The 26,107-nt window shown below is 34.2% G+C and overlaps 1 protein-coding gene across 1 annotated transcript; it reads right to left on the reverse strand.

The window, feature by feature from the left end:
* Window positions 1-1,488: 1,488 nt before the first annotated feature.
* LOC144443073 (glycine receptor subunit alpha-2-like) lies at window positions 1,489-19,756 on the reverse strand. Its single transcript, XM_078132447.1, has 9 exons — window positions 19,692-19,756; window positions 19,046-19,155; window positions 17,456-17,529; window positions 16,180-16,397; window positions 7,467-7,549; window positions 4,994-5,131; window positions 3,604-3,833; window positions 2,626-2,763; window positions 1,489-1,764 (listed from the first exon to the last, which is right to left on the reverse strand). Exons 1-9 carry the CDS (start codon window positions 19,754-19,756, stop codon window positions 1,489-1,491), a joined length of 1,332 nt encoding a protein of 443 aa, XP_077988573.1.
* Window positions 19,757-26,107: the final 6,351 nt, after the last annotated feature.

Here is a 26,107-nt window from a genome sequence, read left to right on the forward strand (position 1 = left end):
TTTTCAAACTAGTCACAAGTTTAAGACTGTATATGGCCAATATTATTCACTGTACAGGCTCCCAGACCAGCAGGAAGTTTTATAGTCAGCAGTTACACTTTAAACTCAGTTGAAAAATAAATGTTAACAGTTTACAAAACTAACTAATCCATATACAGTGATTTTCAGTACAGAATTTAACCATGGATAGTGGCGGAGTTAAACACAGTTACTGGTATGGTGTTATAACGACGACAAGATTTACAATCGATCGCCAATAACTGACTTCTAGTTTGTTGTACAACGCATCATACTAAACATCGGACTATTCACTAAGTTGTAGGAGTTAAGTGAGACGAGTTGTATTTCATCTATACATGAGGTACACTGAGAACATAGTATTATTTAACATTACAATGCATTACACAAGAAGGTCATAAACACACACACACACACACACACACACACACACACACACGCACACGCACACAAACAAACACACATGGTATTGTACATTTGTCCTTAACACTGTGGAACACATGTTTGGCGCAACCAGTGGTGCAATATTGTACACAAGACCGACGATTAGCATGGGAAACACGAAATCGTTATACAAATAGCTTTGCATGTTAGTTTATGCGTGAAAAACGATTACTGCCATCTGCATGCTGTTCACGATAACTACTGCTAAATAACTACTAAACCCCTCAGTACTGCCCTCGCCCCCTCCTGCCCACCACCACCGCCAGAACCACTATCATCTTCATTTCATTGTGTTAACCGTCTCTCCTTTCATGTTGAAGTATTTTAGAACTTTATTTCAATTTAGAAGAGACATTACAGGATACATTTATTTTAATTTCAAAGTACCCTTATCTATCTATCACAAAATTATTCGACAGTGAAACATATGTGACTCTTAGCAGTCTATGAAATTCATTTCAATTAACCGTACTAATTATGCAACACCTGCAAGTAAAGCTGTCAATTTTGTTCTTCTAACTATGCTACATTCAATATTTTCACTAAATCTCTTAGTTGTAGTCAGGTATTGACTTATACATGAATTATCAGACTAGTCATCTAAATTTATGTACAAACTTGGAGACATCTTAAAACAATTTTTAACGCATAGTTTCCAATTTATCTCCGTTAATAGATGTAGTCACACATAAGTAACAACACGTTTTACAACGACCCTGGTCTCCGGAGGAAAAAAAAGATGTCTAGCCCTTACAGTGTATTTTCAGACTAAAGTATGCTGGCATTTAGTTGTTAAAGTTTCTCACTGAGTTTTAGTTTTGATCCTTCTCTTTATTTAGAGGATAAGTTTATGCAATATATTTTCTTTTTAATAGTCTACAAAAACAATTAGTATTCTTATAATAATAAAATGAAAACAACAATCTTACAACATCGAACGCGTACGTCTCTTCTGCAAAGTTCTTTACAATGAAATGTACATGTTGATGTTCTGTATAATTCAAACTTGAATCCACAAGGTTGATATCAATTTCCCACGTATTTAGATGACTTATATGAGGTTAGATATATGCTCCAATAACAAACATTAAAGAGAAGGAAGGAACAAGGGAAGACAATCTTTGATACATTATCAATTCGTGTAGACATGTTATAATAACGTCTTGACAATGCTGCATTGGACACAACATCTTCAAGTGGGACGTCTTGATATTTTGTAGGAGTTCCCAGTCTGTGACGGACTGGAAAGCCAAAGCTTGAAGTGTCATTGTCGGAATTGGCCACGCCATCTTTTGTAGTTTTCTGAAAAATACCGATAATGTCACATTAATTCTTCATAGCTTTTGATAAATTGTAGAATGGCTATTGGTATTTATTGTCAAAGTCGAGGTCACTGCTACAAACTATAAGCTTAATCTTATGTTCTGATAAGTTGCTGTTAGGATAATCACAATAATTTAAGAATTGATATAATTACGTCCTATATATTATATTATAATAGAGTTCTGCGAGCTGAGCCTTAGTTGTCTCGAAAATTATTATAGTGCTTTTCACGGAAGAGGGAATTCCGTGTCCCGATTTTTATATTCCTTGTTTTTCTGGAACTATTCACAGTATACTGCCTGTTGATGGCATTCACACTTTGTAGTCACTAACTCGTTCCAGTTGTATAGCTGACATTCCTATATTCCTAATTGTTACAGTTTCATGTCTAATCAAGTGAATCTGTCATGTTTCAACATCTGTGTAATATTACAGATTGCTTTCTGGAACTCAAAGTACAATTAAGGCATATTTTGGAATCATACGGCTGTATGATTCACCCGGGACATCATGATGGTTCTTTCACCGAGATAATTCTCGACACTCTTAGCAGTCTACTATTCAACATGTATAGTGTATCGTAGCCACAAAATCATTTTCTAAACGAACTATTGCATAATATATTTATCATAATATAAATACCATGATATATTTTATATATATCACCCGCAAACACGTATTGATTGAAGAGACATGCTTCGCTCCCCATGTTTCATCATAAAAACTACCTTGGTTGAAATGTTCGATTTGTCAGAAAGCTAATATGAAATTAATCTGTTGAAAAAATACCTACTTATTTGTATGCAGGCATGATCTAGCTCAATTGAAAAAGAAACATACCTTCTTTCCTTTCAAACTGATTGATCGCTGTGTGTTGCTGTGTCGTGCACTTAGATGATGTAGAAAGTTAACGATAGAGAATTCAACAATTGCACCCATAACAAAAATAAAACAGGTCGACATCCAAATATCTATTGCCTGTAAAACAATTAAAAAACAACAATGATATATGTGCTAAATAATTCCTCACGTGCCGATCTTATACAAAGTTGTAACCCTTTCGGAAATCGTCTATCGCGATGACTGTGTTCTGTAAACAATGTGTGAGGGTTTTTATTTTAAATAGTAATAAAGGAAGTGAACAATTATAACACACACATACAACACAACAAAAACGAAAGACAAAAACCCAATGGAACTGGCGAAGCATAATGAACGTTTTATCATTGTACGCACGCACTCACGTACGTACACCGTATATGCGTTTGTGTGTGCGCGCGCGCGCGCGTGTGTGTGTGTGTGTGTCTGTCTGTCTGTCTGTCTGTCTGTCTGTCTGTCTGCCTGTGTGTGTGCGCACGCGTTTGTGTCCCTTCACTTACGGTCATCATGACACCTTAATTGATATCAATTCTAATTTAATCCATCCATCCATCCATCCATCCATCCATTCATTCATTCATTCATTCATTCATTCATTCATTCATTCATTCATACATCGCTTCCATGTTCACCCATTCGCCCACTCTGATGTTGCTTTGTATTTAAATATCAAAATGATATAATTTAATGCATGAATTTTGGAAACATCTAAATCCTGCCTCACAGAAGATGCTTGTTAGTTTCTGTCTTGTTTTTGGTGTAGTACACAATTGTGGTCATTCATGCAAACACTTTTTTTTCGGAATCTAATTTGTTCATTGTTCAAGTTTTGCTATATTGAATTTTATTTTTATTCAAAATCATAAATGAATAATAAGTAATGATATTTTGTGCAAGATATGGGTGAAATAAAAAACTATAGAATTTTATTAAGAATACCGTTATGTATGAGACTTTTGCAAAGTTTTCTCGTTGGCCTATAGCCTGTGTTGTGGTGGTTAGGATAACGGTAATGCCAAGACTAATTCTAGCTGGAGCTGCATCTGCCGACATCCAAAACGATATCCAGGACAATACTACCAGTGCAAATGTTGGACCATAGGTACTCATCACATAGAATCCCAATTGTCGAGTAAAACTGAATGACACACTGATACATGTAAAATTTCCTACAAAAAAAGATTAAGAATAGGATTAATCACACCGAATAATATTATTTTTATCCGAACAATCCTTTATGATTATGGCAGTTCCACACTCTAGGGGGAAGTAACCACCAGTGTCAAATAAAATCATATTCATGTAATATAAAATGTATTACTAACACAGTCATTTGATAACCTTCTTTACTTAGGAAACATTCGATTACGGATTAAATCTCTAACTGTATTGATAATACATATGTACATCTGTTTTATCTTCTCAAAAACAAGATTCATTGGATACTGCGTTGGTAACATGAGAGTCAAGTCTTCGCGGATGTTTCTAGCGCCATGTTGCACTTCGAAGCTGTCTGATATTTCAAAATCGGAAGAACTTATTTCGTGTCGTTTTATGTACAGGAACAACGTTATACACAGACTAAAACTGCTATTGCTACTGTCGTACATAAATACAAATAAAAGTACGAAAACAGGTTCATTGTCCATAATTGTAAAACTTAATGGGAAAAAACGAAGGGGAATTTGTCTTTTTTGTTACTCTGGACAATGTCAATTACATACACATTTATGTACACTATCAACACGATGCTAGCAGTACCGATATAGAACCACTGTCGGGTCAAAGGTCTTTTCTTCTGCAGTTTCTTCTTTACACAAAAGGGGAAAATTTAAAATGTCTGAAATGTGTATTTCTCCGTAATTAGTTACAACAAACCATGGAGGTATAAGGGGAGGTTTATACCTCTATGATGTAATGACAAAAATCAGTCTCTTAGACCCGATGCTTCCTACATCTACATTCTTCTTTGATTCAACATAAGGTATACAGGGCTGCTATCATGACAATGGAAACCGAAGATGCAAGAACGGGGAAAGTGCTAGATGATAAAATCAGACTACAGCGCCATCAACAGTCAGAAGTGCTATTATTTATGTGGAGCGCTGACATTTGATTTGATCTCATTACATGCGTTGTCTACGTACATGTAAATCGATGTATCGGTCATTGACTACTGTACGCAATTGCTTCTTTAATTACCTTAATTAATCATCGCCTTGTTATCAAATGATGTACATTAATTATTAAGGTTAATAATCTCTATGTCACTTTCACTTAATTAACTTATATTTCATTCAAGTTCATAATATATAATCTGATCCCTCACCTGTCCAATACAGTTTATCACACCTGCCGGTTTCCTTACCATACATGGTAAAGTGAGGCAAGGTTAACTCAGGGTTGAGTTGTACTGGATCGACATCATACCGCCACTTGAATATCAGCTGATTATTTGTATATCCAACTATGAAAGGTTTACAAATGATATACATGAAAATTAGGTCTAAACGGTTCCGTATGTATTCAATTCGTTAGTGTCATCGACATGTACACTCTACTTTACGGTGTCTGTTAATTGTGTTACACAGAGCGTATATTTGTAGATAGACCACCTTTTGCAAATGTAACGTCATCATGACCATATGAAAGTGCGCTGACCCTACTTCAAAGGAGGTGATCATCAGACTAATGGGGAGGGGGTAATTACATGGGTAATTGTAGGTTTCAAGCAGACGTTCAAACTCAAAGTGTTGCTATACCCACATTTTACATTAAAAGGATACCCTTTCTCATACCAAAGCCTAATGTTTGGCAAATTCTGACATGGTAATAAATTTATTGTTCCATTGGTTCTACTATGGTTTTAGAACCCTACCTAAAATGAAAGGCAAATAAGATTACAATTATTTACAAATATAGAGGAGAACGTAATGACCACCCGAATCAACAATTCTGTTTAAAGTTTCAACATGAAAAATATATAGAAATATATCTCATACTTCAGGAGTTATAAAAGACCCCTTCACGCGGACCCTTCCCGTATTGCCGTTTATGACAGTTATCCCCTTGGGAGACCATTGAAATGCTTTCAGCTCAAAACTGTCATGTGCTCTCATCAATAATAAATTTGGAGTGTCGAATAACTAGAGGTCACAATACATTCGTTATAAACTTCATACAAAGAGTACAATGTATAATTAATTAACCAATTACTATAGAGATAAGAAGACGATTCACAAGAGGCTAGGTGAATACACATATTCGTATCAATACTGATGAAATGTTCAACCAAGGATACACATTCATTAACATGACGTGAATGATAGTAATATTTGTGACATTTACTGACTTTGCACGAACTAAATGATACTTAATTTTGTGTTATTATTATATGTACTTTCATAAAACGAATATTTGCTAGGACATGTAAATCAGCAGAGCAAGACTATACTATTTACTAGGAAGAACAAGCAGAGGATGAATGAGCTGAGGAGGAAGAGGAAGAGGAGAAGAGGACCAAAGAAAGGGGAGGGATGGATGAGCAGGAGAGCAAAAGAGGCGAACACTAAGACGATGATCAAAATGAAATACAATTGAGAAATACGTGACGGTGTCAAACAGTCAACACCATTTACTTGATGTCGGAATAAACTCAATAAGAATTGAATTATTAAATATGTTCAACCATCTATATGCCTTGTATATAAATGATGAAAATATTTCAGTGTTTGACAATCATTACTCTATCCTGTTTGTCTCCATAATTTGAATACGTTGTCAAGCCCCTCCTTAAATGCTTTGAAGCGTTGACATGATTCCATATAGTTTGAACTTATGGGCGCTAGATATCAATCAGTTGGCAAAGTACTATATATATAATTAACCTTTACTTATGTATCATAACATAATTTGAATATAATTATTGCTGACCCAAAACGTCTGAAATGATACTCTGGAAATGTTTCGTTACTTGAGAGGTCCCAACTGAATCATGCTTAAGCATGTACACACTGTACAATTATCATAATGATGGTGTCTTTATGCAAATATGTTATTACTAGTATTAAAGACTATGCAAATGTAGATACCATGCGGTAAGAAAATATAAATCGACAATACATTACATTGAACAGGATGAAAACTTAGTTGATTTAAGCTACTAATTTGCTTACAAAATCTTCAACTTTCACATGTTTGTATATCATTTCGAATTTTCATGACGTACATCATGTAGTGCGCCCTTTACGGCGTGGTTATAATTTCATTTTGTTTCAAGGATTTATCCTGGTCGCGGTAATATATCAAATATATCAACCATTTTATATAATAATTTCTTTTTGTAATGTATCTTACAACTAAGAGATCTTACGAATTCAACCATTAATTATCTTGCATAATACATGTTCTTGAACATTGAAATACAAAATATATGATTTTAAGATTGGCGTAGATCTGAAGGGTTCTTTTACCATATACTCTACAGTCATGTGGCCACTAAGTATGTGGGCTTCTCTACCAAATGTAGTAACTGTAAGAAAGATTCTCAACCATCTATATATGTCTTGTATTATTACTTCATATAAAACTCGCTCCCCCTGCGCGAGAGGCGAGAGAGAGAGAGAGAGACAGACAGAGAGAGACAGAGACATAGAGAGACAGTGAGAGACCGAGAAAGGTGAAGGGAGAGTATGTTGTGTTCACGACCGTCGTCCTTATTCTGATCTTCAATCAAATGGACAAGATGTAAGGTGTAGTGCAGACCATGAAACCATTGATAGCTAATAAACACTAATACTCACAGCTTTCCATTTGTACCATGCACACTTGGTGGTCCATTGGAAATCGGTGTAACGCCATTTGACAGTTGAGCATTAGACTTAATCTGTGGTAAAGAGTGATAACAGGTAAATGTTTATATATAAAAGGAATGGGTTTTCCAAAGCTCTATATATCTAAATAGATATACGTCTTTGAGTGAAAGTGGGTAAGAGAATATCACCAATTTGTGATAAAAAACGGGGGTTTAAAATATGAATGAAATCATTTTCAATGAATTCCTGGGCTTATTTTTACAGAATGAACAGGACAATGCGTTCAATTGTATACAATGAACAAAGGCTAGTCCTTTTGGTCAACGATCATTAGTCAGTATTATCATTTATCAGTTTATGGTGTATATTTTTCGACCTAGTTTCATTTTGTAGAATTAAAAAACAAGGACTCCGAGATACAACTTGATCGAGATTGTAAGTGCAACATTTTCTAATCTTAAATCTTTATGAAAATGAACATATGTAGCATGTATGAAATATGTCAGAGTTGTGCACCGTCTTTATGAAAGTTATACCTGTGTCAGGAAAGTTTTGGCCTTTCATTCTAAAATCTGTTTTATCTAACTTCTAACCTCTGTAATAAGCTTACCCATAAATATCAAGGGCACTTTCCTCAGGATGGTGTAATTTATAGTGTGCTTCGATTTATGTAATGTTGTTGGCTTTCAGTCATCGTTATTTTATAGCCAACCCCTACTTGAGTCATTTAACAGTCGATAAAGCATTTTATGGTGTTTTTAGATTAGTCATCGAAAAATAGTCCTACTATAATGATGTATAACTTGAAATTTCGCTAAACAATTTGATAGTTATATGACACAGTAACATTTTACGATTGGATGGATTTCCGCATTCTAGTCGAGAAGTAATTTAGTGTGATGTATCGATACAGGTTATTTCAATGAACCGAGAAAGGGTTGCAAATAAATGAGCAATGTTGAAAATATGTAACTGTGCATTCGACATTACAATTAAGTACATCGAATTATTCATCATAGGATTGGCAGTTTGCAGGATATGTGTCTTCTGTGGTATCAACATCAAATGGTCGTTGGTATCAGCAATGAATCGTGTGACTCGTGATATGACGTAATGATTGGTTTTGGGAACAAAGTCGATTCTGTAATATAACTACTGAAATTATCTTAGCTATATAACATATAGCTAAATCCGCAATACTATATTCACATATTGTTCTAAATAATGTTAATGCATGAAAATATGGATCACAATGTATAATTTCGTAGACGTGGCTATAATAACTAATGATGTCGGTTAACAGAGACTGTCCTTGCCTTAGCATTGGATATGTAAACCGACGACATCGAACTCATAAAGCACTGAAGGAACGATTACTTGAACCGGAAAATACGAAAAACATCAAAGTTCATCGTCTACTGATTAAAATCTGTCAAACGCTACATAAACCACTATATTTATGTCATTCAGGGATAATGTTGTAAAGATACCGAATTCACCCCACTTTCGTAATCATTAGACGTTAGTTCCTCGGCCTCGTCAAACATGATTACGAGGAATTTGAGCAATGTTTCAACTGCTGTCCAGAGGGCATTATTCAATCTCTCCAGATGTCATTTAATCATACATTGATATATTTTTGTTATATGACAGGTACTTTTCTACTATAATTATATGAACGGGAAAGCCAGTAGATATATATTAAGTTAAAACTGTAAGTTAGATATAAAGTGAATAAGTCCGATTGATGCCTCTATGGTTTGCTTGTACAAAACTTCTGTAGCTATGGAACGATTTGATAATGGCTTTGAAAATAGAGGTCAGGTTCAAAGGTCAAGGCCTTTAATACGAGAAAGGGGTAATACTTATGTAGTCAAGTCCGAATGGCGTCCTCTGTTTATATTCATACGCTTGAGTTATAGACATTGTTTGATCAAAATGTTTAGGTAGTAGAATAAGGTAACATGCATTTAAACCCTTTGACATCTGACACGTGTGCCAGGTTTGATTTAAATCGAGATGAGCGAACACGTGGACATACGGATGGATAGATGGACATACATATATGAGTCATTCCTATAGTGTCTCTGTGTTGTGCTCGTTCAGGGATACACACAAAGTAACCCCACGAATTATTTTAATGACACTGTAAATTATACATGTTTGTACTATAGCGATAATGGTGTTATGTCACGGTTTATAGACACCATATCATTGCACTTTAACTATTCAAGGAATGGGGGTTTCAATTTTTCTGAACACGATCACCATTGCCACAAAGTCCAGCAATAATTATATTTTATTTTCTAGGACAGTCGCAACCACATTTGATTCAGCTTAAATAATTTACTTGTGTCGTTGCTTTGGTTGTTAATGGCTGCCTATACAAAGTCATACTACTAGACTAGTGACTAAAGCGAACACAATGTATCGAAATGATAGGGTTTGGTAATTATAAATAGTAAGGTTTCATTAGCGACCCTATAATTGCCGAGTAGTCGGATTTGGTTTTAGTGATACTATTTCTATGGATGTAGTCATTGTTGCTAGGTAATTTTGATTTTGGCATATTCATTTCCTCGGTTATCCAATGTCGTGTTTTAGGCCGGCGACACCTCAGTATGCAGTTATATAAACCTACTACTCAGATTTTGTCTTGACTTGCAAATGCTATTCATCTATGTATCAAGATCAGTAAGACTGATCACCAGGTTTCATGTTGACATAGACACACTAACGATGACACACAAACACTCCTTGCACAGTGTCTGCTCTGTATTTTGCAGACCAGTTGCAAACTAAGACGAAATCTGATGTATTGATATTCATACCAACGATAGTTAAACAGACGCCTGTAAAACTGGCTAATAAACTCTCTCTTAATAGTGACGATGTCATTTTATGAAAGGTGATACCGACATATATTTCAGTTCCTTAAAAGTGTAATATAGTTCATTTGAAGGTCCCGGCTTAGCAGATTTGTGTCGCCAGCTCTTCATTAAAAATGCACGTTCCATTGTCCTATCACACAGAACAAATATTCATTATATATAAAGGAAAGTTTACATGATACGTTCGGCCTTGGCATTGTTATAAACAACTATAAATTTGCACTAAAAACCGCAAATTTGCATAAATGCATAAAAGAGTACACATAATACATTCGACCCTGTCTTAGCAGTATTACAAACAAGTGTTCATTCTCATGATTTCTCATTCATATAAATCAAATTTTATATGAAGTATTATAAATTATTTACAGGTCGTTGTTCTAAAGTAATTGATAACCTCATAAGAAATATCCTACTGTTGCTGCAATATCTAATATGATAGCTACTTTAAAACGTACTTCTTGTGTTATCCCATATACCCTCCATACCAAAATAAATGCCCAATCCTCATCCATATCGCCACTTTAACAGCTATACGAGTCATAAGAGTTATGTAATACTACCGAAAAGTGCCGATGAGTAATTTTCTCCTCATTTTTGACTTTAAAAACTCCAGTCTTGTCTTGAACTAATTTCTTGTCAGACACCCCTTGACATCCATTACATTAAATCAACGAAATATTCAATCATTCCTCCCAACGGTTTTGTTTAGCTTTAGTCATTTAACGTAAGAAAATCACATTTTGGCACATGTTATGATATTCCCAGTGAAATACTTTTGCCCCTGGATAAGCTTATAAATCACACACACGATGCACAGGCTAATGGATGATAGACAATGCCTGAAGCACTTCCTAAATCATTCAATTTCAGTTGTTCTAAAATATCAGTAGTGAGAATTTATCATTTCACCTATCCATTTCATATGATGACAAACATATTCCGCATAAAAATATGAAATGATTAAAACTATAGAGTAGTCTTATATGGCTCAATTGCTATCAATTTGTATTAAGCTAGTAATGAAACGAATTCGCAACGTTTAACTTTGCATTTTGTTTTTGAGAGGCCTCTTAACAGAAGTGGCATGACCTGTATACGTTCAGTAATGCACAAAGCATTTATCATGTTACATATGTCCCATTCTTATCATTGAAATCTCGTATGATTAATTTGTTTTATTAGATAAGTGTCGTGAGTTTGAGAAGATGGATTGTACTAAAAAAGACATATTTAGGAAGATGTAGCTCATATGTGGTGACTAATGACTCTGTTTGCCACAAATATATATAGCATTTAATATGAACATAGCAACTAGATGTGTATTTATAAATATGATGAGACTCATTATGACAAATTTACATACGCATTTGCAAAACGTTCAAATAAATGCCATGCAACATTTCTTTTGTCTAACATGAACGAATTATACATTGCAGCCATTAAATTCGGACATGGATCCGATATGTTCTGTAGGTGTTCAAAGTCTATAATTTCACAAAGTTTCATCTGTTGTACTCGTACTGAACCACTTTTAATTGTAAACAAAACATTTCATATATGTTACTACTGTGGAAACCGAGCTTTCAGCTTACTTAAATACACACAACTAAAACTGTTGTTGTTCGGTGTGTGGTAGATTACACAATTACAACAAGTGGGTGATAGCAGTGTTATTGTTGTGCGGAAATAATCACCCTATCATCAAGATAGTGGACAATATACTTTACAAGATCATGGAAGTCATCAGAAATGCCACCCTACTGTGAGTATATAATTAAACGACTCTTTTCAACAGCTTATATCAACATATCACGACAATAGTTTTCGTTTTGTGTGAGTTTGATGAAAGCCGGGTTTCCGCTGCCATATGCAAAACATGTATTGTCGTTAAAAAACTTCAGGTGTGTCAAATGTTTGCAAAGTAGGAGACATAATGTCGCCAGCTAAAGCTGACAGCTTGTTTGTCATAGAAAAATGCAGAAATGTATTCTCGACGGATGAGAGAACTAGCCACGATAGCTATTAACCGTGTAAAGAAGATAAGATAACATAAAAAAATTACTAGTACGAATATCGTACAACATCTTGGTATAATTACGGTGTATGCTTGAAAGATTGAAATGACTCTCAATTTCGTGATAAACTATTCAACAGCAGTCGCAGGGGAAATTTTGTTAATTTGCTTGATAAGCATTTTGTTACACATCTCCCAATTGGCCTCTGACAAGTTGTAAACATAACGATACATTCAGACATACAGAATAAATTAAAGTGTGAAAACATTTAGTGTTATAATATATGGTTAGGAGACAGTATTGGTGGCAATACAGAATAGAGTAATTATGATGCAATTATTGATCCTGAGAAAATGACTTCTCGTCTTGGGTTGTATTCAATCTAAGAAGAATGAGTTGCTTCGGACATGTCATCTCATTTTGAAAATGTATGTAATGTCTCTCGAGCCAATAGCTGCAATTTTTAACCAGTTGCTTCGGATGGTGTCATGGTAATAAGGCAATTCGCATATGATTTTCGTGTGATTGTTTTTTCCCATATATACACTCTAAAGATTTTGACGCTTCGGACAGTGTTCTAGTTTATAAGATTTTAAACATATTGTATGCGTTCAAAATAAAAACACTGTGTTCTAAATCTGAACACACGCGTTCTAGTATTTATATTGAACACATATACTGCGTTCAAAATCTGTTACAATTAAGTGTTCAGGAACTGAACACACCACTTTAGAGTGTAGCATGTATATCGCCAAACATGTATATCGCCAAACACCTCAATATTCTGAAAGTCCTGGATAAAAATCTAAATATTAAGATATTCTGTTATTCGAGCAAATTACTTGATTGGTTCAATTATAGAATCTGTTACAATATCTTGTGTAACCATGGTGATATGTGCATGAATGTAAATGTCAATACTCTGTATGAGCTAGTAGTAGTAGTAGCAGTAGTAGTGGTAGTTGTAAGGTTGTTGTGCAACCTATACCAGCATTTCGACAATAGTCAACTAGAAGCCCAGTAACTGTTGACTTATATTGCAGTGGTCATGTGTGAAATTTTTATTATCTGGATTCTATGATAAAACCAGCCATCGGATTGCGATAGCTATGTTACAAATAACAGTACAGAGAGAGTGTTATATCCATACCTTGTATAGGATTTTATCAGCGGAGATATTCAGAAACAGTTAGACCCAATTTCAAGATTCTGCATCCTTACTTCGTCTTGAATATATCAAATAGAATAGGCTAGAAATGCTCCTGCTTTGCGATGTACGATTCCAGGATGTCTAAGTTTGAATTATGCAGGTCCCGACAAACAACACAGACAATCACACAATCTAGCACAGACGGTTTACAGTGGATTGAATTATTGAACCTATGTTTTAAACGTGCTTTCTAACCCTAAGATCTACACAAGTATTGATTTGATTTGATTTGATTTGATTTATTTCAGCACAATGAAAAATCATTCAGTATACAGAAAACAATTACAACAGATGGGATCGAGTTCTATATAAACAAATGGATCGGATAGATACATCGGGGCCAATCCAGTACTAACTCTATATACATGGTTGAGCTTGATATATGTGGCCGAAAGGGAATCATCCCAATTCTTTAAAATGGGCTGATTCAATATGAGCCCGCGGTCGCATATCCAGGACAAATTGTATAACCTTATTTTGAGGAGTTTGAAGTTTTTGTTTGCTTTTCATAGTCAAGGCACTATACCAATATGAGCTGGCATAATCAAAAATGGCATTGAACTAGACAATTAACATTATTCTTGGACTAGACTGACAACTCAGTAATAGTCGCTTTTTGATGTTTCATTAAAATGTATTATCTGAGAACGCGTTATGGCGAGAGATAATGGAAACTAAATCTTGAGAAATGCATATGGCCGGTTGATATATTTCACTGCCAGATTGACCAAATTACAACATCCAGATGAAAAAATAGCCTATCAATTCAATGATGTAAGGTTTATCATACAATACTTTAAGAACGTCCTTTAATATTATCTATTCATTGGACGTTGTCGTACTCCTTTTCAATCGAGAAAATTCCATCAAGGCAGACGGCAAGCTTAGTAAGTTAAGATACGGTAGAACTGAGTAAAAGTATCATAGACCGAAACAAACACGACAACTTTAATCCAAACAATGATTTATAAATAACATTGTATAAAGGCAACTGTGAATACAGCGGTATATGTCATGACTTGATATAACGGACGTAATCGACCCAGTCATGCGAAAGACGATGGTATAAGGATTACCGGTACCTCTATCTGACAGTATTCCCTAAACGAAAAGTCGGTTTGAATAAGGGAATACTGGTTAGATCTATCACTTGAACCACAGTGGCACGTATTATTGCTTAGATTGCCCTTTTCTTAGGAAAATATCTTACGAATCCTGCTTCTACAAATGTATCAATCTCTATACTAGTAGAAATACTCTTTTCTCCTTTAATACATATAGGAATATATAGTCAAAATGTTGTTATATTTAGTCTGTAGACCTGGAAAACAACAATCTATGAAATAGTACACGCCCCTATGATTTGAACCATGCTTATGTCGTGTATTTCAATACTATACACCCATATCATAGAGATGTAAATAATCAAAACATAGATATGTGAATTAAAAACACACACATTTAAACGATATAAGAGTTGGGTAAACTGTGTTATACATTATCGTTCTTTTATGTTGCCATCAAAGTGTGAACACATGGGAACGCGTTCCATATTACTATTTAAACATCCAGTGTGTTCACCTTAAATTCACACTTATTACAGTTTTGGTGTAAGGTTGGATGGAGGACCTTAACCTAAATACTGTAAATCTAACATGTACAATTATTCACTGCCTGGTGAATTCGAAGTTCTGACATAGGTCCATTTTTATATGAATAGATATCAATTCATGCATGAGTTTATAAACAACGTATAAATTCATTATTTGTTGATATTTACTTCACATACCATTGGAATAAGTAAAGCATGTACACAACTTATTTTACTATCTCCAAAGTACGAGGCAAGTTGATTCTCCGGATAAATCTCAGTAGAACCAAACCTAAGCTTCCCCATTATATAAAAGACCTGTACTGTCGAACAACGTTTGGCAAATATATACTAAACTGTACCATTTGCTCTTTCGCGGTGTTTGTAACAGCAGTTATCTTGAATAAGTAAGCTTACAAAGAGCAAATTCAAAACAATGCCTGAATTCATAAAGGCTGAACACACATTGCAATTTCGACATATTGTGCAAAGGAATAGGAAACTTGCAATCCAGACTGAGCATGCTCAGATGCAACGGACTATAGGATTATCTGCGGTTATCGTAATATCTTATCTGGAGTAACCGATGAAATAAACCTCCCACACTGGTCAGGCTAAATATGAATTGATCATTCGTGGTTATAAACAACGTAACAATATTGTTTACAATACTAATTGATTAGTATTTATTATCACATTTCCCATGATGCAACATTCAACATGGTGGGTTTGCAAGTTCCCTATTGTTAGACGTTTACACATGTCCTTCTTGTGGTATTCGTTTAATACGGAGTTTGCCCTATTGTAGCCACCTGAGCTGTTTCCCCAGTATTTCCAGTTTACGGAATAGCGTACAGATATGTTTCACTTTCTTATACACTTAACTTAAGAACCAAGTTTTGCAAAGAAAAAAAGAGTCGTTCCGATGACTCTACGCGTAATATCCGTTATTGATCGGACTATGTATGTTCATTGCCAGCTCTGTACGTACCTTTGACTAACGAAGACTTCTCCGCTATGTCTAATTCGAAGTAAAGTATTGTCTACGGTCAGGTCATGTCGATTACCCTCTTTCTCATTCGTGAAAAATAAATCTGGTTTCCATATTCTTTCCAATAGGCTACTGCTCGTTGGAATTCTTCTATTAGGACTGTGTACCAGTCTTGGATCTGTCCACATCTGTCGCAAAAAGATGGTGACTCCAAAGTCCTAGGAAATACAAGCATTAGAGTAAGTAAAATCTGGATTCCTCTTTAAATGATGATTATCATTCTTAACTTTCCTACATTTCTTGGAGATCTTTTCCATTTGTTATGTTTGTCCTCAGACCATTATAGTTCTCCATAGTGGTCTGAGGTTTGTCTGCACATATGCATTCTGAATCAATGATTGACAGTCTTCAATCTCATTATAAACATTGTGTTCTTGAAGAAAAACAATTGTCCAGAAAGAATATTTATATACTTGTCAGAAATCCTGTATGTGAGTTACGAAAACACTGCTGTAGTATTTAGTTGCGAGTGTCTAGGGTTAGATTTACGGCTTATAGTATTCGGCGAAACGAAACGAAACAAGGCAACTGTGAATGAAAAATGTAAGGGCATATGCATAACCCATAACACCAAAGTAAAGTGTTTTCTGCATGTTTGCCTTGTTTCGTTTCGTTTCGCCGAATACCATAAGCCCAGATTTGTCAGGTTTTGGTAATCCTCTAAACTCTATTTCCGTTTCATCTACCCCACAACAGACGATGTTAACTGCACGCTGTCAATATATAGTTGTAACGTTTGTAGTAATGCGTTGGATTAAGGACAATTCTAAATATCTAAACTATAATGTCTATCCTCATTCATTCCCTGTATGTTGTCAGCTTTTTATAACTGGATATGCACAATGATATATTAGTAATATAAACAACGTTTTTAAACAACACTACCCCAAAACAGCTCCAAAAACCAACACACAGACACTTCAAAGTGGCGATCATACGCGATATTTTGGGTTGGGATTAATTGAATCCCACACCCCAATGGATGGAATAGCTCACACGTTATGAGGAAAATGTGTTGAATATAAGGCAAAAATTCCCCTACGAGTATAAGGTAGTTCATCTTAGACCACCTGGTCGGTGGGATTATTATACCGCCCTCTTTATTCTGACAAAAACAAAATGCATCTCACTCATTGATACAGAGTGTGGGATCAACCCGACACTTGTTGTCTCACACTGTCAGACTACAAGAGTGTGAGAAGAATGAATATCTTACCATTGTGGATTCCTCAACGCAGTCAATATTACTGACAAAGACGTCTATTATAACAACGGTTGGGACATTTTCCTCTGATGATAAAAGAAGATGGTTTAACATTAAACAGTAGAATTCTCGGTATCAATGATTTAAGAAACACCTTTTACTCTCCCCACAATATCCATTTTCATCGATTGTGTGGGATCCCATAAAGGCATTTGAATACAAATAGTCTTGAAAATGTTATTTAAAAAGACCATCACGTCGTTATCTTCATGCACCAGGCATTTATCATTCAAATAATAGCAATAATTACTTTCTTGGGGACCGGAACGATTAAACTCGGAAAATTCATTTGAAGATAAGCTATAATAAAGGAGACAACGTTAAAAAGTTGCTCAGAAATGGGACATCAAAGCTGATGCTTGACTCTCAGCTGTATAAAGAAAACAGATGGCAAAGTTTTAGACTGTCACAACAAACCCAGCTGATAGAAAGTTTCTGAATTATTCCAGTTCAACCTTAGAATTCGACGGTTAAACATTCGTCGAACTTAAACTGATCGTTACAGTCATACATAGTCAACTACGCTCAAACTTAATATAAAAAGGTTGTTACATATCATACGATTGGGTCCTTACATGTAAATACATCAGTATCATTTTTCTCATTAGAAAGAGTTGTGGCGAGCATTTCTCGGTCATGAAACGATTTTGATCAACGGATGTTCGAACCATTAAATCACAACAGTCGCCTAGGAACGGTTATGTTTTCTGTATAATACAGTATTAGTTATTCAACTATTTGTAACATATTGTAATGTCTCAGTACTTTGTAAACCCAGGGCGAGCATAAGCGCTGTCACATGAAATAATGATTAAGGATGACGTCATTGTATTATCATTCTGTGTAGATCTATCAATTTAGGAATATTTAATTACTGTTTGACATTACCTGCAAAGAAGAAATTTTGTACAATATTGAAGACAGAATCGTTACATACTGGGTGAAAGGTCCCGAGAGGTTATCGAAGGAACGAGTACCGTTCCACATACATGGCTATTATAATTGAGAATATGGAGAATTGAATACATTGGGTAACGTTCCATATAACTACATATAACTAAAACATGGAGTATTTAATGTTTCACTAATTTCGAGAAAGATGGTTAAACTCAACCAAGTATTATACAGAACAACATTTCAAAGAGGCTAAGCAAGTAATGTTAGGTAGGGTTTACTTGTATGTGTTACATTTGACCAACTATACACTTATGTGATCATGTAAGAAAAAGGATATTCAATGTATTATGCATATGGAGAGAGAAAATTAGCAAAATACATTCTTTAGAGCATTTACAAATTATATTACCAATTGCGCAAATGGCCACTTATGTACTGACGGATACAGACGAACAAGCCTCCGTTTCGTAAAAACTAAAAGGCATGGACATATGGTTTGGAAACCAGAAATGACTATATTGATGAAAACGTATTTGCTCATTAAATGATGGAATATATCATTTTAAAAGATCCACAATGACACGTGATATATCTTGTAATTTGTTACAATCATATATTGATACAGCGAATAAAACGTGTAATTACCATGGAATGTTGGCGTAAGCCTTTTGTCGTATTCGCCAAGCAGGTCATCGAGAAAACTTGTTGCTGATGTCAGATTTTCTCTTTTAGTCAAATAGTCCTCGTCTGGCTGACTGAAAATTAAAACGTAGTAGTTCGATATAAGGAACAGAAGAATGTGATATTATACAGGGATAAAACAATGATAGGTGGCGTTGAAAATGAAGATAGACACATGTATATATATTGTGTATTGTGATATGCTAGGAAAAATGTGTTGGTAGTAGAAATAACATTTAATTTCTATTTAGCGGTATCTCACATTTAAAGCGCAATCCAGTATTAATTCTGGTGTTGACCTACAACAGCTGTTGTATTTCCTAAACTCCAAAGGGCAGCACACAACTCCTGCTGCCTCTATGAGCGCATAGAAATCAACCTTTTATATGTCACCCCAAGTATATCCAGGTCCCAATTTATACTTCTGGGTTGACAGGTACAGAATACGAGTCAATTTCTACCACTCCCTTCATACATGCGATACCACAAAAATAGCGGGGATCACAGATGAAAAATTCCCGTTAACAGTTGCAAGAGTGGACTTTACTCCATCCTCAACAATAAAACAAGGTATGCTTTATGTCATAAATGTTTGCATAAATTAATCCACCAGTCTAGATCTAAGAAGTATGGCTCTTTCAGACTTTGGTATGATAGGTCTGGTAGTTGCGACATGACGTTCGGACATAAGTTCGGGATTTCACGACTGCTAAATGATGAGTTGAGGGTGGTATATGGGGTATGTTAGGGGAGGGAGGGAGGCTGTGGTAACGGATGAGCTTTTGCAGTGATAACCTCTTGCATATATATGACGAATATGGAAACTTTGAAATTATGGAAATCAATTCTAATGACTTTAGGTAAAATAACATAAGTTCAATCATTGCATCGGTCTTTCATAAGTGCCGCTTTTATACATGTATGATCTTGGTTATCTGCTACCTGACAGCCCTTTTTAAGATGGCAATACAATATATGAAAAGATGTATTTCAGTGAGTCCTATACAGACCTCGCATTATCTATAAAGTCTTCCCTAGTTGTTTAGTTATGAATTAAATTCACAAGTTTCTAGAATTCCTTTAAAGGAGCCAAGTGTAAATTAATGTGTTATATTGGATAAACGTCATCTCAATTTTATTTGATCATTTCAATGAAATACTAGTTCCATTTGAATAAGTGCGAATAATAACGACAGGCTGTTGACTAATTCGTGTATGAGAACAATTCAAGCATGGAAGTATTATACTTCCATCTTCATACATTGTATATAATGTACACACATATATCATAGATCAGCATTTTTGTTTGATGAGGTAGATTAAATTTTACTTCTTTTTGGGCCCCAATGACCCACAACGTTACCGCTGTGACGAACATGAAACTAATTTATTTTGCTGCTACAATGCCATGCTTTTACTTTGCTTCCCCCGTATTATTTTAGTAGCATATTCTTTAAAACACATGACCATCTTACCTTTTCCTTTGTAAAAGAGTCTTAACTAGAAACACCAGTAAGTTTAGTACTTGTAGGGACGGTATTAGCAATAACTCAAATTTACATCTTCATATTAGCAATGTAATTTCCCAGATTTTAACACATCTTTCAAAAGTCATAACATGTTCAAAGTTTACTTTTACACTTTTACAATTTATGGGTTAAATGTAACATGTTCAATACACATACACTACCTATCATGTAACATCAGATTCGGGATTCATCCCAGAAAATCATCATTCATCACACATAAACATACATGTATATAGTCCCCCATACACATTGAAACCATCATTACACCGTGATGTAACACACCATTCAAAACACGTACAAACACGATATTCCCCAAACACGTCTAAACATGTACTTTCTGAAATATTGTTCGATTTATGTACACAGAATCGGATGTAATATCCCTTATGTATCAACGCATTTTTCCAAACATGTACTCAGTATTCAACAATACAGTTCTACACACACACAATTCTCCTACTTTTTGTTGTTAAAAAAATGTTCACGAACATGACTTTGCACATTTAAACCTGGAACGTGCCAAAAGTGATATGGAAGATATCATCACAATATTTGTTTCTTTCCACGCTAAGATCAACCATATACGGCGTTTCTCTAAATGTGTATACAATGGTATAAATCTAGCCATTTACAGTATTATGAAGGCATCGCCATGTTGTAGGATATGAAAACGAGGTTACTGAAGAGACAAATGCAAATTTTAACACAGTAAAAATCAAAGTAACGTACAACAAACAGACAGAACCACCAAACAACCTGTCAGAACGAGTTATGTTATCATAGACATAGTTATATCATTTATCAGTTTTTAGTTTTAGTTCTATCATTAATGACATAGAGACACAGAGGCCCACAAACTAACCAGCAACTCGTTTCTGTGCGTTTTAACTGTTGTGGGCTCGACACGACAAATAGTATTTAAAAAGGTCTTAGATGGATATATGATAAATGCAGTGACGTATTGTAACCATTCTTGACAGTTAACAGTGGAAAGGCTGACAATCTTTTTAAATATGTTTAATGGTCTTTGTCAAACACATGAAAAAATCAAACTGTTGTTGACCTTATTAAATTTGGCTTGAACGTATTTTATTTACAAACTAATGTACTATGAAGCTTTTAACCATACCGTGACTACAAATTTTAAAAATGTTATAAGCTTATTAGTCCAAAAAATAATAGCGAAATAATTTGATATACGCATGAAACAAGGCAAACATAAGATATGTAGACAGAATATGTATAATATTTTTACAAAATTTACCAAAATCAATATATGTAAAAATAGACAAACAAGATGGCCATGTATTTTGTGCCTAAAAATAAACATGTTGGCTTGTGTTTGTTGAACATGGTACTTATTGTGTGTGCGCACCGAGGCATGTTACAAAGCTCCCACTCTCCTGTCCACATTGATATACATAGACACGGTAATTATCAAGACCACACAGGGTCGTAAATATTAGTCAGTAAAAAGAGTAGTGTCTGCTGATTGCCATATAGTCTTAAAGTTCAACAAACCTGTAAAAAAACTCATCAAAAATTTATTGGATGTGTAAAATAATAGGCATCATTATTTTATGAAGGACATATATTCTTTTAATGATTTGATAATTGGACTCATGTAGATAAAAAGGTTTATGACTAAAGGAGACCTAAACGAAATTAAATGTGCCCTGTGATTATCGATTATGCTTTATTTTTTAAGTGTAAAAGATTCTGTATTCAACGTGAATCGATTCTTTGCTACATCATGAACTCAGTCTGTTTAAGATATTCAAACTGACTTAAGTCTTACATTAAGCCAGGCGTTTTATTGAACCAACCACCAGATCAATGAAATGATACACATGAAATCAATGAAATGATACACATGAAATCAATAAAATGATACACATGTACATGAAGCACATCAATTTCCTTGCTCACGTGTAGAGTGATTTATAACGGCCCACTTAATAAGCAGATCACTCTCGTTTAATCAATATTAATGTGCAGGAGTAATTTTTTATTGAAAATATATAACATTTAAGGAGAATAATCTAGTGCAAGACAGTTTTATTACATCAAGCCTATAGGATCCGCTAATGTTTATGAATATTTTTTATATTTTGATGTATTACAACCATGCGATTTTCATTATCAGTAAGCTAAATCAATACAGTTTATAAATCTATATTTTCTCACATAGAACATGTATTTTTCACTCTGGCATATTAACTTCCAGCTGCGTCTCTATTCCCAAGGAATAAATCATTACGAATGACGTGTAGTGCCAACTACCTCGAGGTTATAATCTAGGATGCCTGGATGGTATTAAGAGTAATGTTTTATGCGTTACTTTTGACCACAAGAAATGCAAATCGCCAGTAACTTAGATAGTGTACTTTCAATATATCCTATATGATATGAAAAATCAGATGTCAAAATTAGTAAACAAAGGAATTATTAGTCGAAAGTTAGCATATACGGATCGCTAAATGAAAGTTAGCATGTATGACAGTATGGATCACTAAATATCCTTCAATAAGAACACTGTCAAACACGATTACAAACAAATATATGCAAAGAGAAGGGTGATACAAAGTAAAGAAAAAAATGCAAAATTAGTCACACAGACCCTGAAACCGTAATACATTTGCATTCTTAACTCTAGCGTATAATTCTAAAAGGAAAACTGTTCAAGTACGTTAAGCATTGCACTTAACAAATTAATGAAGCCATGAGATAAGGATGTCGGTAATGATAAAGGTAATGGTAACTATCATGAGACAAACCATAACTATGAATTTATGAAAGTATTATGAACTCATGGATAATTAATGACTATTTTTATGTTATCATATTTTAAGTATCGTCACAATTATGATGTCTGTGATGGTATATCTTTCATATTAGATATAATTTGTTTGATAATTGTTTCTACCATTATTATTATTGAACAATTAAATAATTGGTGTAGTTTGTTCAAGAAACCTCATTCTCAGTTAAGATCAAGGAAACATAGGGATCAACATGCAATATTTTATGTAGCTCAGATCAATGTTTTGGAATGTGAACCCGTTTTTGATTCCAAAATGGCCGCCGAATAATGTTTTAATATATATATATATATATATATATATATATATATATATATATATATATATATATATATATATATATATATATATATATATATATATATACATATATATATATATATATATATATATATATATATATATATATATATATATATATATATATATATATATATATATATATATATATATATATATATATATATATATATATATATATATAACAAGTTAAATCTGAACTAGTTGCAACTGGAATATTATTTCATCAAATGACAGGGTTTTATTCACTAAAATTGTCAATTTCTTACATTAAACGTTTGATCAAACCCATATTCTTGAAAACGGTTACCTGAAATTTATCATTTTTTCAATCAGACAACCAGAATATGTTCATTGGAAATTGTTAAAATACCAATAATTACACATTGTTCATGTAAAGCAGTGGTCGATATCATTCATAAGCATGGAAGAAACAGGTTGAAATTATGATCACTAATTTTTGGATGCTGACCCAATTGCTAAAATGAATTTGATTTGATTTATCGTGTATAGAGAGCTACAACACATGTTTATCCACATGTACAACTCAAGTGATGTAGTGTACGATATTACGAGTACGTTATTAAGGTAACGCAATGTTTTTTTTAAGTAATGTTCCAGTTGCAGAAACAATACAAATTATTAACATATAAAGCGACGAAGCTCGTTTACCAATTAGCAAATAGACTACAATCCTTGAGAAATGAAGAATACATATCAGCATTAGACAAACTAGTAATTTATAGTGCTATCAAAGGTAAATGTACGTGTCAAAGTGAAGCTTTCGTGTAATTACGAGGATTTCTTTAACAATTCGATAGAGTCTCGTAAATGATAGTCTCGTAAACGATACAACGTTTACAAATTCTCGTGCTGCCAATTTCTTAAGAAAAGTAGCAAAGAGTTTTTGATCCAAATACTACCAAAAGGGACTGTTATAAATATCGAATAAGCTAAGTGGGCTAACGATACTTAGTTAAATCGACACCTTTCTCATGAAAGAAAGTTCAAATTTGTGATTTCGACCGTCGTCGTAAACCACAGCCTCTTTTACGGCACCGCCCAAGACGCACCGCCAAGAGGTGTCGCAGTGTCTCGGAAGAAATAACAGCTCTGATTTGAGAGAATGAATGTCGACATGAAAGTTAGACAACTCACTAATCAAAGTAAATTTTCGCCATTAGTCACCACACGTATTCAAAGAACATTTACCCCTTTGTGACATTTCTTATATTTGATTAATTTCCATTTATTCTAATTTTGTTTTAATAGATAATAATGATACAAAAAATATAGACAGACACATACTTTAGAATCAACTAACCTTCTTTCTTTATATATCACCCTCCTCCGTGTTTAATATCAAGTCACATTAATAATGACATAACTTATTTCAATGATCACCTCAAAGTAAAGTATTTACATGTTAACTAATACGTTTGATGGTTTTTCTGAGAAGGATAGCTTTAGTATTATGTGTCCTTCTTTAAGGTATTTTGCAAGATATTCATCATAGATAGTAAACAAGGATGATAAAGATGATGCTAAATATATACCAATGATTATATAATATAGTTCCAGTCATTCTGTTTAGGTTATTAACTTTCATAATTACTTGATACACTTAAGCATGAACTAAGACTGATACTATAAATTATTAAAATGTCTCAATATCATTAAACATGACATAACGAAAGGACGGTTTATGCAAACTATCACAGAAAAAAGAAAACTCAACGAAATAACAAAATCAACAGTTTATATAACAATGACAAGTTGTTATAAGCTTTATGGCTTCCTTCATTAAATATGACGTATGTAGACTATTAATACCATCATTGGGCTGGAGCAAGACAATTGCCATCCAGTTGCAGTGCAAATAAAACATGATTAATTAGTATGCGTAATTGCAGTGTGCTAGTGGTTCTACATTATGTCTAAAAAGTCAACCAAACAGGCACTGGAATAGTTGACCTTGTATTCACAGGTGTGGCATTACATGTACGGATATAACTAAACGTCGCACATTTTTTTTATGAGAGTAGAGAGCTTAGAATAGATAGAGTATCATGACAGTTATTAGCATACTACATGCGTACCTTTTGTTGGTTTTTGTGTAGAGATAACCTTTCCCCCCTCAGAGTTAAGTCTACGTTCTCTTGTTGGTTTTTGTTTAGAGAGATAACATATTGTAAACTTTGCCCCTCAGAGGTCAGTCTAAGTTCTTTGTTGGTTTTTATATAGAGATAACATGTTGTAAACTTTGCCCCCCTCAGAGTTCAGTGTAAGATCATTATAGGTGCTACGTAGATAAAGTTATAAAACAGGAAGAAACTAGAGTACCTTGGGAAAACATACTTTGTTCGGTAGGGCCA

The sequence above is a fragment of the Glandiceps talaboti genome, chromosome 12 (genome assembly GCF_964340395.1).
Source record: "Glandiceps talaboti chromosome 12, keGlaTala1.1, whole genome shotgun sequence".
Classification (NCBI taxonomy): Eukaryota; Metazoa; Hemichordata; class Enteropneusta; family Spengelidae; genus Glandiceps; species Glandiceps talaboti.